The following is a 14,538-nucleotide window of genomic DNA, read 5'->3' on the forward strand; positions in this document are numbered from 1 at the left end:
TAGTGACATGTAGAACAAGGAGCAATTGCTTCAAACTGACAGACAGTAGGTTGAGATTGGATATTAGGAGGAAGCTCTTTGCTGTGAGGGTGGTGAGCTGCTGGAACAGGTTGCCCAGAGAAGTTGTGAATACCCCATCTCTGGATGTGTTCAAGGCCGGGCTGGATGGAGCTCTGAGCAACCTGGTCTAGTGAAAGGTGTCCCTGCCAATGGAAAGGGGGTCAGAACTAGATGAAACTAGATGATCTTTAAGGTCCCTTTCAACACAAACCATTCTATGATTCCATATGTAAGTGTCTTCATGGTGGCTTTAGAAATGAGTAGATATAAGCCAGCAGTGGTACTTCAAATTCTTAATCCATTTGACAGACAAGAAGTCAATGCCCCACAGCATGTGGGGCAACTGACAGCAAATATAATTTTAGTTGCAGCACAGTCTAGGACTTTATTCTTCAAATGCACACCTACCCAAAATAGGCAAAGACAACATGCATGTGCTCTGCCTTAAAAAAATTCCACTTTTTTCTTCCATTAAAATTACCTAGATAAAATAAGTGTATCAGTATTATAAACATCTCTTTATTAAAGAGAACAGTGTGGAGGCATGAAGCAGGTCACAAATGCCCAGCTGAAATCAAAGCATTCTTTGAGAATCCCAAGCCTTGTCTCACCACTGTGCAGGCAGATGCTGTGACTGTGTCTTCCCCCTCCATTCAAAATCCAGGTACAGAGAAACACAATAACATTCTCCTATTCAGAAAGGTTAGAGTGATGCCAAACTCCAGGAGAGCAAAACCTGGAAGAAACAGCAACCACAGCCTTGCTTTTTGCTTTTTCCCCCCCTTTCTCTACCTGGTGTTGCTGGACAAATCACTGCTAATAGCAGACAGGTTTCACATGCTCTGTATCCATACTGAAGTAGTAATGCGTAGTAATAATGACCCTGAAATTACTAAAGGATCTTCCCCTCTCATTTACCTTTTTAGGGTTCTCAAGGCTTTCTCCTGATATTAGTGATATCTTCCCAGCCTTCTCTTTCTCAATTTGCTCAAGACACCTTGGATCCTGACTAAGAGCATTGGCCATGATGTGATACGTTGTACCCAGAAGAAGATTCTGGTTTCGGAAGGCTGTTATGTTCTTGCTGAGATAGTCAGATTTGGTATCTTCTGTTGGAATTCAAGAACAAAAGTTGATAACTGGACAACACAGCAACTTTGTGAAATAAACAAGGTGAAGAAGCAAAGGCTGTTACCAAGCAGGGAGATGGTTTTCAGCACTGAGAGCAGGCGCTCAGGACAGCTCAGGCTGCGGCTGCTGCTGTGAGTGAAGCGGCAATAGGCGAAGTTCCACCTCAGCAGCCACTCCTCCCTCCACCTGGCTTCCTTGCGCAAGTCTTTCAGGAGCTTCTTGGCCACTGCAAAGCTGTTCTGTAGGCACATTAAGAGAATTTTCAGACCATATATCTGAAGAGGCACTAAAACCTGCCCACAACCAAATTAGGGATGAGAAGATTTAAGTAACACAAGTAAAGTTGCAGTAAGGCAGAGATGCTCACTGCTTGCAGGGTCTCATATTCAGAACCACATTTCTGCTAATGGAGAAGTCTGAATAGCAATAGAGAAGAACAGAGGTTTAAACAACTGAGAAAATCACTCCAGCTGCAAGAAACATTTAACTATTCTACAATACAAACACATATGGGAAACACAACTTGATTTAAGATAGCATTAAGAAAATCACTTATGTTTGCGTTTTGATCAGAAGTTTCACGGAAGTAACATAAAAGGAAATTTTATTTTTCACTTACTCCTTCAAGAGTGTGTAGTCAACAAACCAATAATGTTATATTTGCTTATCAGATTGCTTAAAACAAACTCTTGTAAATGACTGCAGATTTCTGCAGCATCTCAGAAGATGGGAGACCTTGACTTAATTATTCATCTTGTCTCAAGTTTGAAACACCAAAGGCCCACCATCAAAAACACTGTTTCAGTCATTTCAACAGCCAGATTCAACCAAAAATTTCTAAGTCACTTAACTTTAGTTCCTTAGTTAACTAACATCAGTAATGAAAACAGTGAAAAAGAAGAAATCCAGCATTGCTGATTGAAGCAAATTATACTAATTCAATCAGAATTCGTTTTCTTGTACAGAAGAAATTATTTGTGAATAAGAAGCATAATGCTTGATTGCAAGCATCCCTTCTTTTAAAGACTGAAACATTTCAGATACTTTATCTGCCTTTTAGAGTGTCCAAACTCATCTGTGGATCAAAGGGGACTTCAGGCATATTTCCAGTAATGACAAATTATCATCAACTTTTTAATTAACATTTATCCTTTTGTTTTCTTTCATTGTGCAACTGACTTTCTTGAGCTTTCAAAATGTCCTGGACTGCAGGGTCGAAAAGGGACAAGGTTTGCCCTGGCAAAAGGATACCAAAGACCATCTAAAAGGCTTTTCCAGCTTTTTCTTTGTATTTTCTCAGCAAATTGGAAGCTATCAGACAGTATATTCACCTGTTTCCTGGCACTTTCTATCATCTTCATTTTCATATTGAATTTGCAGCTTTTAATCATTGAGTGAATATTTTCACCCTGTTGATCCACTTCCATTTGGTCACCAGCACTGTACTCTCCATCCACCTCCATACTGTCATTGGCCTGATCTGAGGGAAGTTTCTCCAGCAGTTTGTCAAGAAAGAAACACCTGCACAACAACAAAAGGGTTATAGATCACTCTGGTATAAATTCAAGGAAATGAATGTTCCAAAGTGTTGATCTGCCTAACAGCAAACCAAGCTAATAAAAAAAGTCAAACTAAAGCTATCACCTTTAGCAGGGCTAAACACAGGCCTCAGAGACTGGACACTCCCAACAGGGATCAGGTTGACCCTGAGAGCATTCAGGATCTTGTACTGGCAAGATTAGTGTTAGAAAAATGTCCATTACAGGGTGGGATTTTTTTGTTAGTTAGTTCCTTTGTGCAAGCTACAGTCCCTAAGCTCACCAAGCCATAACTTGCATTTCAGCTTCACAGACATGCAAACAAAAAAAGAAGTCTCAATTATTTAGTGTGAGTGTCAGGCTGTATTTTATGTCAACTGCTATTCAAATGTTTATCACATCAACACATGCCAACACTGAAATCTGTGTTACAGAACAGATCAGCAACAACACTCACCTTTTGAAAAGGAATTGCCATGCTGAATTCTGTTACTCCACAACTAGTCCTATCTAATTCAATAGCACATCTCATTAGTAGACTGTTACTCAAAGCAGAGGACAGCACTACACTCTGAAGTGGCACTTGGCACATCCTTTGTTACTAATTTAAGGTGAGACCAAGGTTTTCAAAAAGCACATGAAGTGTTTAAAACCCTGACAACCCTTCAAGTCATAAATGTTTCGAGACTTTTTTCAAAAGTAAGCCATGCCAGGTATTCTGCCTAATACTGAACTCCAATAAGCTGTTCTGTAGCCATGCTTTCCTGACACCAAGAGATAACAAAATAAATCACATAGCATAGTATGTATCAGCAGTGCTACTGAAGAAGTTATCACACAGGAAAGAAGAACTAATCTAGACTTTCACTGGAAGAATAAATTGGGACGAAGACAGACGCTATGGCAAGGACAGAAAACTTTCAAATTTCAAAAAGCATTCCAGTTTCTTCAGAGCTAATCCAAAGGAGTCTCCAGAGAGCCTTTGTTCTTTCTAGCAACATCTGCACAACAGAAGTCTCCAATTAAAGCAGTGGTCATTAACTTTCCCATAAACAGGTGAGGCACTGAGAGTGACAGGGCTGGGCTTGTTTTGTATGCTCCCTAATTTTGGAACTGCCCAAGTATTTTTATTCATAACTGATTGGCCTTTTGGGTGGTGCTGCATTGAGCTAAATGCAGCTAATCTACTCAATTGTAAAAGTGAATATGTTTAAGGGCTGCTGAAATGGGCCAGCTTACACAGTGTATATAGTCAGTGATGCAAGAAAATGACTAAACTAACATCTATGTTTCCCTATCAAAATAAAATTTATTCCCTGGCCATTGCTCAATCTCTTTTTGCTCCTCTCCACAAGTTAGTCACACAAACTCCAGAGTTATATTGAGAAAACTACTACCACAGTTAAAAAAGAAAGAAAAAAAAAGTAATGCATTGGATCAAACTCCTCCCATAGAAAAACAAGCAGCATTAGAAAAAGCACTTCCTGGAACTAAACAGGCAGACAGAACCTAAGCTAACCCAAGAATGCAATTTTACCGATTTGTAATGATATCATCCCAGATGTTCATAGGATCCATTTTAGCATCTGGATATCTGCTTGTCCAAGTTCTGAGAAGTCTCTTAAGGGAAGCCTCTGAATCTAAGTTACCTAGAAATCAATTGAGAACATTTCAAATGCATCTGAAGTCAAACAGCATGAAAAGGGGCTAAACAAAATATAGTCTAACATTCAAACCAGAAAGCTGCCATTAAGTAACCCACTTGCATTTCTGGGCTTGCACTAAAAATGCTACTTAGTGATCATCATATCACTTTTGTTTATTGCTGAAGCACAGGGGGTTCTGTAAGGACATCTGTGTCAATTGCCACTGGAGATCACCACCAGGTAGTTTCCTTTCCATATATGAACATGCTGGAACACAGTGGAACTGCTAACTAAATTTAATATCTAATTTGGTTTATGCACATAAATGTGTACTTCAGGGCTATGTCAAGAGGTGCAACTTCTATACCACACCCATTTTTTCATCTCTGTTAAATGCTATTTACTACCAAAAGTCACTCCAATAAAAAAGCTTAGCTTAAAACTTTAACTGACACTTTCAAAAGAGATGCTCAACTCTTATCATGAGAGTTATGCTAATTAAACTTTGCAACAGAACACAAAGTTATGTTCAATCCTATCTTACAAAACTGTAATAGGTCTTACTGTCAATAAGACAGTAAGAACTAATTCCAGACTTATGCTTCTTCAAACAGCAGTCCAGAAATTCAAAGTTTAGGAAATCACAATTACTGAATACAAAAGGAAAATTGCTTGAGGAAAAAAAAAAAAAAAACCAAACAAAAAACTTTACTTCTTTTGGTCATAAAATTGATAAAATCCTGTATTTCTGTCAAAGCTTGTACAGACTGCAGTTTGGTCATTCGACTTTGATATAACAAGGAATCGATGCTGGAGTAGCTCTGAAAAGACAGGGAGAGAATCAAAGACAGGATTTAAAGCATGGTTCTTTTCAGTGCCCTACAAATTATTGATCTGATGCTTTTGTATGTTATGCTTTAGAACCCAACATCTTACAAGTAATTTAATAGCTGATAATCAGAGAGCAACTCTGCTTTGCTCAAGAACAGAGGCATATTCTGGCTGCAATTCCTATCCTAGGTTTGAGCAAAGACCTACAGTCTAATCAAAACTCAGTAATGGATAGAATTTGTAACTTCCCAATGCAACACTCTTTGTAAGCTTGTTCTGGGGACAGGAAGCCCCTGAAAAGATAAACAAAATAAAATTTTTATTGTCTGCACAAACAATTACTCTGAAAATGTATAAAAGATAAAAATCAGCAAAACAGAACAAACTAAAACAGAAGAATGCACTCCACTGGCTCGCTCACCTTTTATCATTGCAAGTGTGAATTTAAAAGAAGTTTTGTCACCTGACACAGAAGGCACTGAGTGTTCCTCGAGAGCATTATCTAGCAGCAGTAATAGCAACAGCACTTTCATTGTTCCAGTTTACACAAAAAAGCCATACCAGAGATGGAAGACATTATTACCTGCATGAAGATCTGCATGCCATTGCTAATGTAATATTTGGCTCTGTCAAAATCATCTTGCAGGATGTACAGGAGACTGAGTTCTTGGCTGTAGTGCATTTCTATAATGGCTTTCTTCTGTTCTGTCTTCATTGCCTCATCAATAAAGGTTAGCAAAGTCTGATCATTCTCTCCACTGAGCAGTAACTTCAACTTACTGCGTATTATATAGGGCAGATATGTCTCCTACAAAGTGAGAACACAGTCTTTATTTCTTGGAATGGAATAACAGGTGATTAGGTTTTTTTGTTATCAGTGGCAAATCAAATAAATTAAAAAAAAATTGAATTTTTTAAAAGATATTTTCGCTTTTGACAAATTCCTATTTGCTAACAAATCAAAGCAGCCTTTTCCTACAGCTCAAGAAGTTGTTAGTAAATTTTACCAGTTTCAAAATCCATGCTTTGGTAACTCTTAAAATAGGAAAAAATATAAGTGAGAAAAGAAACAAAAAAGAGTTGCAAAAGGAAGGTGACAATAAAGCTAGTCCTGTGGGATCTGCCACAGATTTGAGGTAAAAATTAAACATCAAAATGAACAAGCAGAAGTGATTGTTTCAATTTTTAAAATATATTGTACTCTCCACTATTTTCCATAATAAAGTAACCCAAATAATGTAATTGATTTTCACCCATAATCTCAATATTGTAGGACATCCCTGCAGAGATAAAAATGGTGCAGTACCAATGAAATAATTTCTAAAAACCTGAAAAAATGGATCATTCCATGTTTTGCTTAGGTCTGGAGGTTTTCCACTATCAATGTTAACAGTAGCACAATACTCCAGAGACTTCCACATTGTGAGGTGGTCATAGCATTCCAGAGATGCAAGTTCCCAGAAGTCCTTCTCTGCTTCTGTTGGCTCTCCATCTTGCCAGTCTTCTTGGGAGAGTGCCTAGGGAATGAATTTGAAAGAGAACAGTGCCAGATTCCAGCCAAGAACCTGTTTCAATTCTAAGTCATGAGCAACTTAACTGTCATTAATTCTCATAAAAATATCTATCCATTTACCAGAGTGTGACAGCAACATTAAATGCAGAAAATTCAAGCTTGGCAGTGTTTATACATAAATTAATTTCAGGTAGCTATCTTCAGAAAACCTACATTTTTGAAGAGTAAACATTTTAAAAGAAGGTTAGAGATCTGTCTTCATTTTTACCCACTGCAACTCATGCCATGAACACATGCAATTTGCTCTCTCAGGGTTGCAGTGTGCCCATGTGTTTTTATTTGTCTGCCCAGATAATTGCACTTTTTTCTAATTTGATTAGTTTTAAGTCATGAGAGAATTACAAAACAAAAATACTGTGTTGTAATTTTACCTTATCATAATATTGAGCTGCTTCAGCATAATCATTCCTTGCTTCTGCCAACAAAGCTTTCTGTGTAATTTCCTTAGTCCCAATCTTACCACTGAAAATGCCACGGAGGGCATCATAATCCCCAAGGGATCTGTAGAGCCTAGTAAAATTGAAAAGAGAAATCTTTCAAATAGCTCAGCAGATGTATATCAATGCAAGCAGAGGCTATCTAAAAAAAATAATAAATTCAATAAGCAGTAATACTACCAGCTTGAAATAGTAAATTTTTAGTAAGTATTTTCTATGTATGATCAGAAATACATACTTAACTACATAAACTTCATCTTGTAGAGTAATAGCTGAACTATGGAAACTGCTGCAGTTGAAAAGCTGTGAACAAGATGTTTTTCAGCAGCATCTGACAGCATCAGAAGAGTGCACAGTTTTAAAGTCTAATTGCTCTCACTGACAGTATTAACTGAGAAAAAATTAAAAGCATATCTAATTCTAAAAGACAGAAAGACTAAAAAAGAAATCCCACAAGCCATAAAAGCAGAGTTCTTCACAGGGCAAACCTAAGTGGGAGTAAATTGTCTCAAACAAGAATTTACTTGGCAAGTTCAATCCATCTGATCACATCTGGGGGCAGCTCTGTCCTGCCACGCATCCTTTTGGACGGGGGCTCCTCTGCAGGGGACAGAGCCATCAGGGCACGCTCCAGGAGAAGGATGCCCATGGGCTGCTGCAAACTTGCAAGGCAGCTCGTGCTGACATTGGCTGAGTCCAGTTCCAGTAGCTCTCTGTGCTGGTAACTCATTTCCTGGAAAACAAAACAACAGGTATGTACTTGGTGTAAAACTATACAGATTTGGTATCCTTTTTCTTATACAGTAAGCTGTAAAATGGAAATAAGCCATTAGGCCTCCAGAAGTTCCCAACCCAGGGAAAACTGGAATCTTTTCCTTCTGTGCTGTTGCTCTTTGGACAGAGAACAGTACAGAGTAACCCCATATACTTTAGCTCCAAGACATGGGACAACTCTCTGCACAGAATCACAAGGAAAGTGGGGGAGAGGTACATGGACACATTGACAGGCTGAACTTTTCCTTCTGTCTGTTGGCAGGATATTGCCTGCTACACAGCAGCTGTGCTTCACTTTGCCTGTTCAGTGGTGCATTCCTGCATAAGCCAAAGGCACGATTTACAGATTTACCAGGAAGTCATCTCTGAGCTGGAGGCTTTCTACCCACACACTCAGCCAGTCTGAGCACATCACAGCTTCCTGTTAGACTCCTAGTACTGCACTCATCTACCCCTACCTGATTTAAAGACATGACAATATTTCTCTTTAGCATATTTAACATTAGTCCAACTACGGAATAATCTCTTCTTCAGGGATAAACATTCTTGTCTACTTGAAGCTTTTTTTTTTTTTTTTTTTTTTTTTTTTTAATACTTAAATCACTATTTTAAATACAGGTAAATAAATCAAGAAGAAAAAAAATTCACAACATGGAAGAGGTACAGTATAGCTTTCATTACAAGAAGCAGCATCACATTTTAGAATAAAAATTAAAATCAGATTCTTGCACCACAGCATGTTCAAGGATACCATGTGAAAAGAAACCACTGTTTGGAAATTGCAACAGGAGACTGAGAACAACCAAGTTACACTTCTTTGATAAATGACAACCACCACAAAAATTACAGAAGAGGCATCTGGCATAAGCAAACTCATGACACAACTTGTAGAGCTGGGATTCAAAAAACCCACAGCCTCTTGTAGCTTCCGAGTTACAGACCAGTCAGATCCCAATGAGGGGTTAGCATATATATTTCAACTACTATTAAGGCAATTTCAATTAGCTGCATACATGCCCCAGACACATTCCTTGACTGCCAGCTTTTAGGGGTTACATCAGGAACACAGTGACGACTGCACAAAAATCTAAAACCTTAAGAACAACTTTGGTAAGGCGAGACCAAAAGCCCTTTCTCATACCACAGGAAAAAGGGTGAGAACTGTGCAAATGTTAGAGTATGTGCCAAGAATGAATATCATCCCAAACTTAAAATTTACAGACATCATCCCACATCAAAGGAGGTATCTTTTTATTTAGTGCATTTTGGTGACTATTTGATCACTTATCTTCTCAAAGCAGAGGAAATGTCCCCTGCTCCATATGCAATGAGCACTGTCTATCTGCATTATATGTTCAAAGATTAGGGAGAATGGCATCCAAGCTGGCCTGGCAGCTAAAACATTTCTAAGGCAATTATATTCAGAGGCCAAGCATCTCTTTGGAGGCTGTGTAAACTTCTGTCATGTGGTTAACTCTTTTAGAATTTCAGTTGGTCCTTAATCCACCCTAAAGTGAATCCCAGAGCTTCATAGTCAATTTTAACTTCATATGTCTAGACAAAACCAGCTCTTTTAACCCACCAAGCTACTCACCTGATGGGACATGAACCTGTAGAAGATTAATAAGTCAAAAAACTAGAAGGAAACTGTAAAGCAGGAAGCCTTTCTGAAACCAGCCAGTATTTATTATGCCGTTGGTATACAGGAAAGAAAACCAAATGGCCAAGCCACTAGGACCCACATGTGTGAGTCAAAAATGAAAGCCCTGACACTGCTGTGCTCTTGCTCACACTCTCCCAGGCTGCTCTCTTGGTCAATGTGAACTCAGTTCCCTACTGGGAAAAAACTTCTTCTCAGTGCTTGCAGGCTGTTTGGACTTCATGATATTGTACTTTTGTTATTGATGAGGATGGCAAGGAGATGCTCTTACTGCTCTTACAAAGTCTGTATTTTTGATGAAATTGAATTTACCTACTTCTTGAGTCTCCATTTGATGTCTACTCAGAAAAAAAAAAAAGTAGCCTAATGCAACAGTGTTATTAGCAGGGTCTAGACAGCATAATTCAACACAAATAAATATCATCAAGATGGAACCAACAAATGCAATGTCAAGAGGGAATATTAACAGATAGCTATTGTGAGATGCTGGCTCAAAAAATACCAAGCCAGCCCAGAAAAATCCCCATAGTATATGACCTTTTACGCAGCTGCACAGAAAAAAAGTAAACAAGAAATTACATTTTTTCAGATGTGTAATTACAAGTACTAAGAAGCAAGGTTTCTCTCTGTTTACAAAGCTAGTTCAAACTAGATGGTTCTCTTGTATTTGGAAGGATACCTACTGTCACAAAGTATTTAAATTTCCATAACAAAAAAGAAACTATCAGCTGCCACTGAAAAAGAGATTCCTTTGAGAGCCAGGAATCACAACATCAATACAGTTGATAAGAATCATTAAATACGGTGACAGTGGGTATTTAACAGGTGCTGGGACAAGGTTTTTTTATCTCTCTGAAAACTGGGTTAAAAGACTGGGTTAAAATTCACAACCTATTCCAGGTCAGTATATTCTCATAACAGAAAGGCTCGTGTTTCCTCTCCACTGAAACAACTGTGGTGCACCCACTCATCCTCTGGTGAGCCCTTCCTTCATTACTGAAAATCCCCAGACAACTACTTCAGGGGACTAATTTGAAAAAAATAAACAAGAGAGACTAACAACAAACGGTCTGACAGCTACTGATATCCTCAAGACATCAAAGAATTCCTCAGTAAGCACTTCCCAGAAACAGGAAGATAAGCACAACACCCACAGAACCCTTTCAATTGTTCTCAATTCCCACTTCAATTGAAATAGCTTTCATTTGTAATCAAACCTCTTCTTGTTACTGATGCAATTAGAACATTAAAAGGTGACTCAAACTCTAGAGATCAGAAATGTAGAAACCTTGAAAAATCAGTTCAGAGGTATGAGCTACCTCGTTCACCTTAAGTGTCACTTGAAATACCCATTTGGTTAACAATTCTCCTTCCATCTCTGTCTAAACTTCAGTGACAGTATTTGACCTTCACTACCCTGGGTTTATCACACATTCAGAGACTTTATATCCAGTTACTTCCATGCCATGTTATTAGGATTTACCTGGATGCACGCAATGAAGGGTGGAAAGTATGACAGGCTCATACTGAGGAAATTATTGAAGTCGTTCAGCAGCTTCTGAACAATGGTGTTTTTCTCAGAAGGGTTTTTAGATTTTTTGACCTCATGAAAAATTCCACTAAACAAACTGCTGAAAAGTTGTTTGGCAAATGTTGGATCTTTCTGTGAATTACAATAAAAACAGTAAGGTCACTGAACTTTGCTGTGACACAACAGACTGTTAAATAAAATTAAAAGACATGACTCACCCTGTACCTAATCCCTAGGCACTCTCTGGGAGTGGACTATTTAGTCTGGCATGCATCTTACCTGTGCTGGGAAGTACTGTACTGCCCATTCTAATACTATTTTAATTCTTCTATTTAAAGAAACTCCAAGGCAATGCAGACTTTCAGGCCACAGTGTCAGTGGAGAGGGTGGAATTTGCAATTTTCACAAACTCACAACTCTCATTACAGGAACCAGATACCCAATATCATGTTAGATATCATGTGGATACTACAGTCCATGAAGTGAGTTTTAGGGAAAAAAGAATACATCAATGTGTGAGGAGACCAAGTCCTAAAACTTGAGGCAGTTAACTGAGGGACAGACTGTCTGTATGGACAGACAGTTTAATCTGAGATTTAAAGGCATTTTTTCAATCCAGAAACACATTTGTGTGTGTAACAATCCTGTGCATCTTGGTCTATCATGGGTCTGGAATTTGGTCTAACTCTTTATCTGACACTCCACTCGTGAGTGTGCTATTTCTGTCCTTTACAGAGAGATAAGGGACTATCAAAAGTAATGAATTACAAAGGTAATCAGGAAGACTGTAACTTCCCAAAGGCTGTAAAATGAGATTCAGTCTGCTGCTCAGTTCAGTCTATAGTTTCTACCCCTCTCACATAACTGAGGAGTCTGAGTCCAGTCTTAGTCATACTAAATTCATTTGTGTGTTCATCTGTCATAGACTTTACAAGTCTATGACAGACATATAATAAAAGTGAAATGGCTGTTTTGTTACTAAACAGTGAGAAGGCCTTTGCAATAATGTCTGCAGAGAGCACCATCTGTTTCTCAAGCAGAGGAACCTGCAGGAAATGGACAACAGCTGATCTATCCAGTCCTCAACTGCTCAGGTGAGGCAAGCAACAAAGCCTCTTTTCTGAGCACTGCACCAGCACAGGGGTAGGAGATACACTCCCTCTGAAAACAGAATCTTTAAATGTGTATCACAGTGGTTGACTGCAAAGCTACAAATCAATTTTTGAAGTGGTTGCCCAGCTACATGACACTTTCCCTGCAGGACAAGTAAACCCCACAAGCGACTTTGGAAAAGCAGACAGACCTGGGCAAGGCCCTGCAGAGGGGCAATGAGACTGCAGTACTCAATCTGGATGTCAGGAAGGTCTCCCACTCGGTAACTTCTGTACAAAGTAACCTGGGCATCATACTTCATCTTCAGCTCAGATTTTATCTCCTGAAATGCATTAATCATGTAAAAATATGGTTAGGAAATGGCCTCAAGCTGCACCAGGAGAAGTTTACATTAGATATTATGAAATTTTTTTCACTGAAGAAGCCTCCCACTGAAGTGGAGGAAACACCATCAGTGGAAGCGTTTAAAAGACAGGGGATTTTGTTGGTTGTATTTTGGACTGCCATACAGAACACATTTACAGGTTCTCTCTTGCTGGGTGGGAGGAAATGGTACCTTTAGCCTGCAAGTAAACATGAATGGGCTAAAATAGATGCTTGTGTGGTTCTTCCAGACATAAGTTCTGCTTACACAGTTGTCTGCATCTGCAGAGTATTACAGGAGTGTCTCAAACTGGTAGCTCTCAATCCTGGATTTAGCCCTCTTGGGACTAAATGCTATCATTTTTTGATGATAATGTCTGCTATTTTTAGTAACAGGAACGTCTGAAAAACTGCTACACAGCTTAAAACCACTTAGATTTATTGCAGGTACATAACACAACCAGAAAACTCACAAAGTAGTAAGTTTCTGGCCTTGAGAAACACTCAGCAAATGATTATTACTGACATTCCTTCAGGTTATAAGTTCAAACCAGTTCTGGGTAGTCCATCAGCTGTATCACATTTTTGAGTTCACCTTCAGACACTAGATAATGTTCTCATACAATTTCTGCAGTGTATTATAGCACTAAGGCTCCTAGTTTCCAGAATGACAACTGTAAAGGATTTCCCAATAACTGCTAGGAACTCCCATCACATAAAATCATTTCATGCATTTTAAGTGGTAGACTGGAAGTGTTATCATCCAGCTCTTTTCTGACCCATGCTAAATAACATCACTTAGCTTTAGGGCCATAAATAGCATTGTTTCCAAATTAAACCTTCTAAAGCTCTTAAAGTAGCGACCAGTACCTTACACCTACCCTTTCTTCACAAAGTTACTACAAGAGATGAAGTACAAGACTGCAAATGCATTGAGACTTGAAGTTTTAAACCTTGGATTGACTAACCTTTTCTCTTTTCTGTTCAGCCAGACTTTTTCTGGCATAAATCAGACTGAGCTTGTCTTGGTCCTTCAAGAAACGTCTCCGCAGTCTTAGAATTTCTGTTCTTTCTTCCATACCTAAGGAACATATGACCATGTCCACAGCTTTTCCTTTCAGATTTAAGGCAAAAGCATCGTATAAAAATAAACATCATCTTTGTATTTACCAGCAAGTAAATACAAAGCCTTTCAACAAGCTAGCCAATAACAAAAAATTAAGTTGCTCTTAGGAGATTATAAGCATTTATATAGAGACTTTAGGTGCATGGATGAGGTATAAAGATCAAACTATTGTACAGGGAAAGACCCTAAAAGTCATGAACAAATATGTTCCATTTGCCAGATTTATTTTAAACTCTCAAAGGCACATATGGCATTTGCACTATATTCCAGAAAGTATATAACTCCCTAAATATAGGGGTGCTAAAAGATATTAAAATATTGTTTAGTAAGGATATTGTACTGTATTTCTAAAGTATTACTATAGAACTGCCACTGGATCAACTCCTGCTCAGGACAGTCATGGGGAAAGGCCATTTAACTGACTGTCAGCTCAGTCCACTTCCTAGAAAAGGAGAGTGAGGAAACAAAAATATACCACTGTAACTGGTATTCTCCAGGGTAGAAGACCAGGGACTAACTAGAAGGTAGACTGACCTCTCTATTCTGTAGTTCTGCATGAACTGCAGTCTATTAGTCATAACTGCCCTGAAACACCTCTCAGGTACTGAAAAGGTTCATCTTTATAGCTCTATGCATGAACTTCTAATGTCATCCTCTCGGTTGAAATTTTAATGGCAATGTAGACAAGGGTTAAAGAGGGAGAAGGATCCTAAGTCACTTCAGAGCAGTACTGATATTTTTCACTCATTTACTGA

General features: G+C 38.6%; 1 protein-coding gene across 1 annotated transcript in view; it reads right to left on the minus strand.

The window, feature by feature from the left end:
• PRKDC (protein kinase, DNA-activated, catalytic subunit) overlaps window positions 1-14,538 on the minus strand; it is an 82,385-nt gene that overhangs the window by 17,460 nt on the left and 50,387 nt on the right. The window contains exons 58-69 of the mRNA XM_059480086.1: window positions 13,626-13,738; window positions 12,485-12,616; window positions 11,134-11,313; window positions 7,741-7,949; window positions 7,151-7,289; window positions 6,535-6,723; window positions 5,790-6,014; window positions 5,088-5,196; window positions 4,267-4,378; window positions 2,523-2,712; window positions 1,256-1,430; window positions 979-1,169 (exon numbers count right to left, since the gene is read on the minus strand). Of these exons, the coding sequence (XP_059336069.1) occupies window positions 979-1,169; window positions 1,256-1,430; window positions 2,523-2,712; window positions 4,267-4,378; window positions 5,088-5,196; window positions 5,790-6,014; window positions 6,535-6,723; window positions 7,151-7,289; window positions 7,741-7,949; window positions 11,134-11,313; window positions 12,485-12,616; window positions 13,626-13,738 (1,964 nt within the window). The remainder of the gene's footprint in view (window positions 1-978; window positions 1,170-1,255; window positions 1,431-2,522; window positions 2,713-4,266; window positions 4,379-5,087; window positions 5,197-5,789; window positions 6,015-6,534; window positions 6,724-7,150; window positions 7,290-7,740; window positions 7,950-11,133; window positions 11,314-12,484; window positions 12,617-13,625; window positions 13,739-14,538) is intronic.

Source organism: Ammospiza nelsoni, chromosome 1, assembly GCF_027579445.1.
Source record: "Ammospiza nelsoni isolate bAmmNel1 chromosome 1, bAmmNel1.pri, whole genome shotgun sequence".
Classification (NCBI taxonomy): domain Eukaryota; kingdom Metazoa; phylum Chordata; class Aves; order Passeriformes; family Passerellidae; genus Ammospiza; species Ammospiza nelsoni.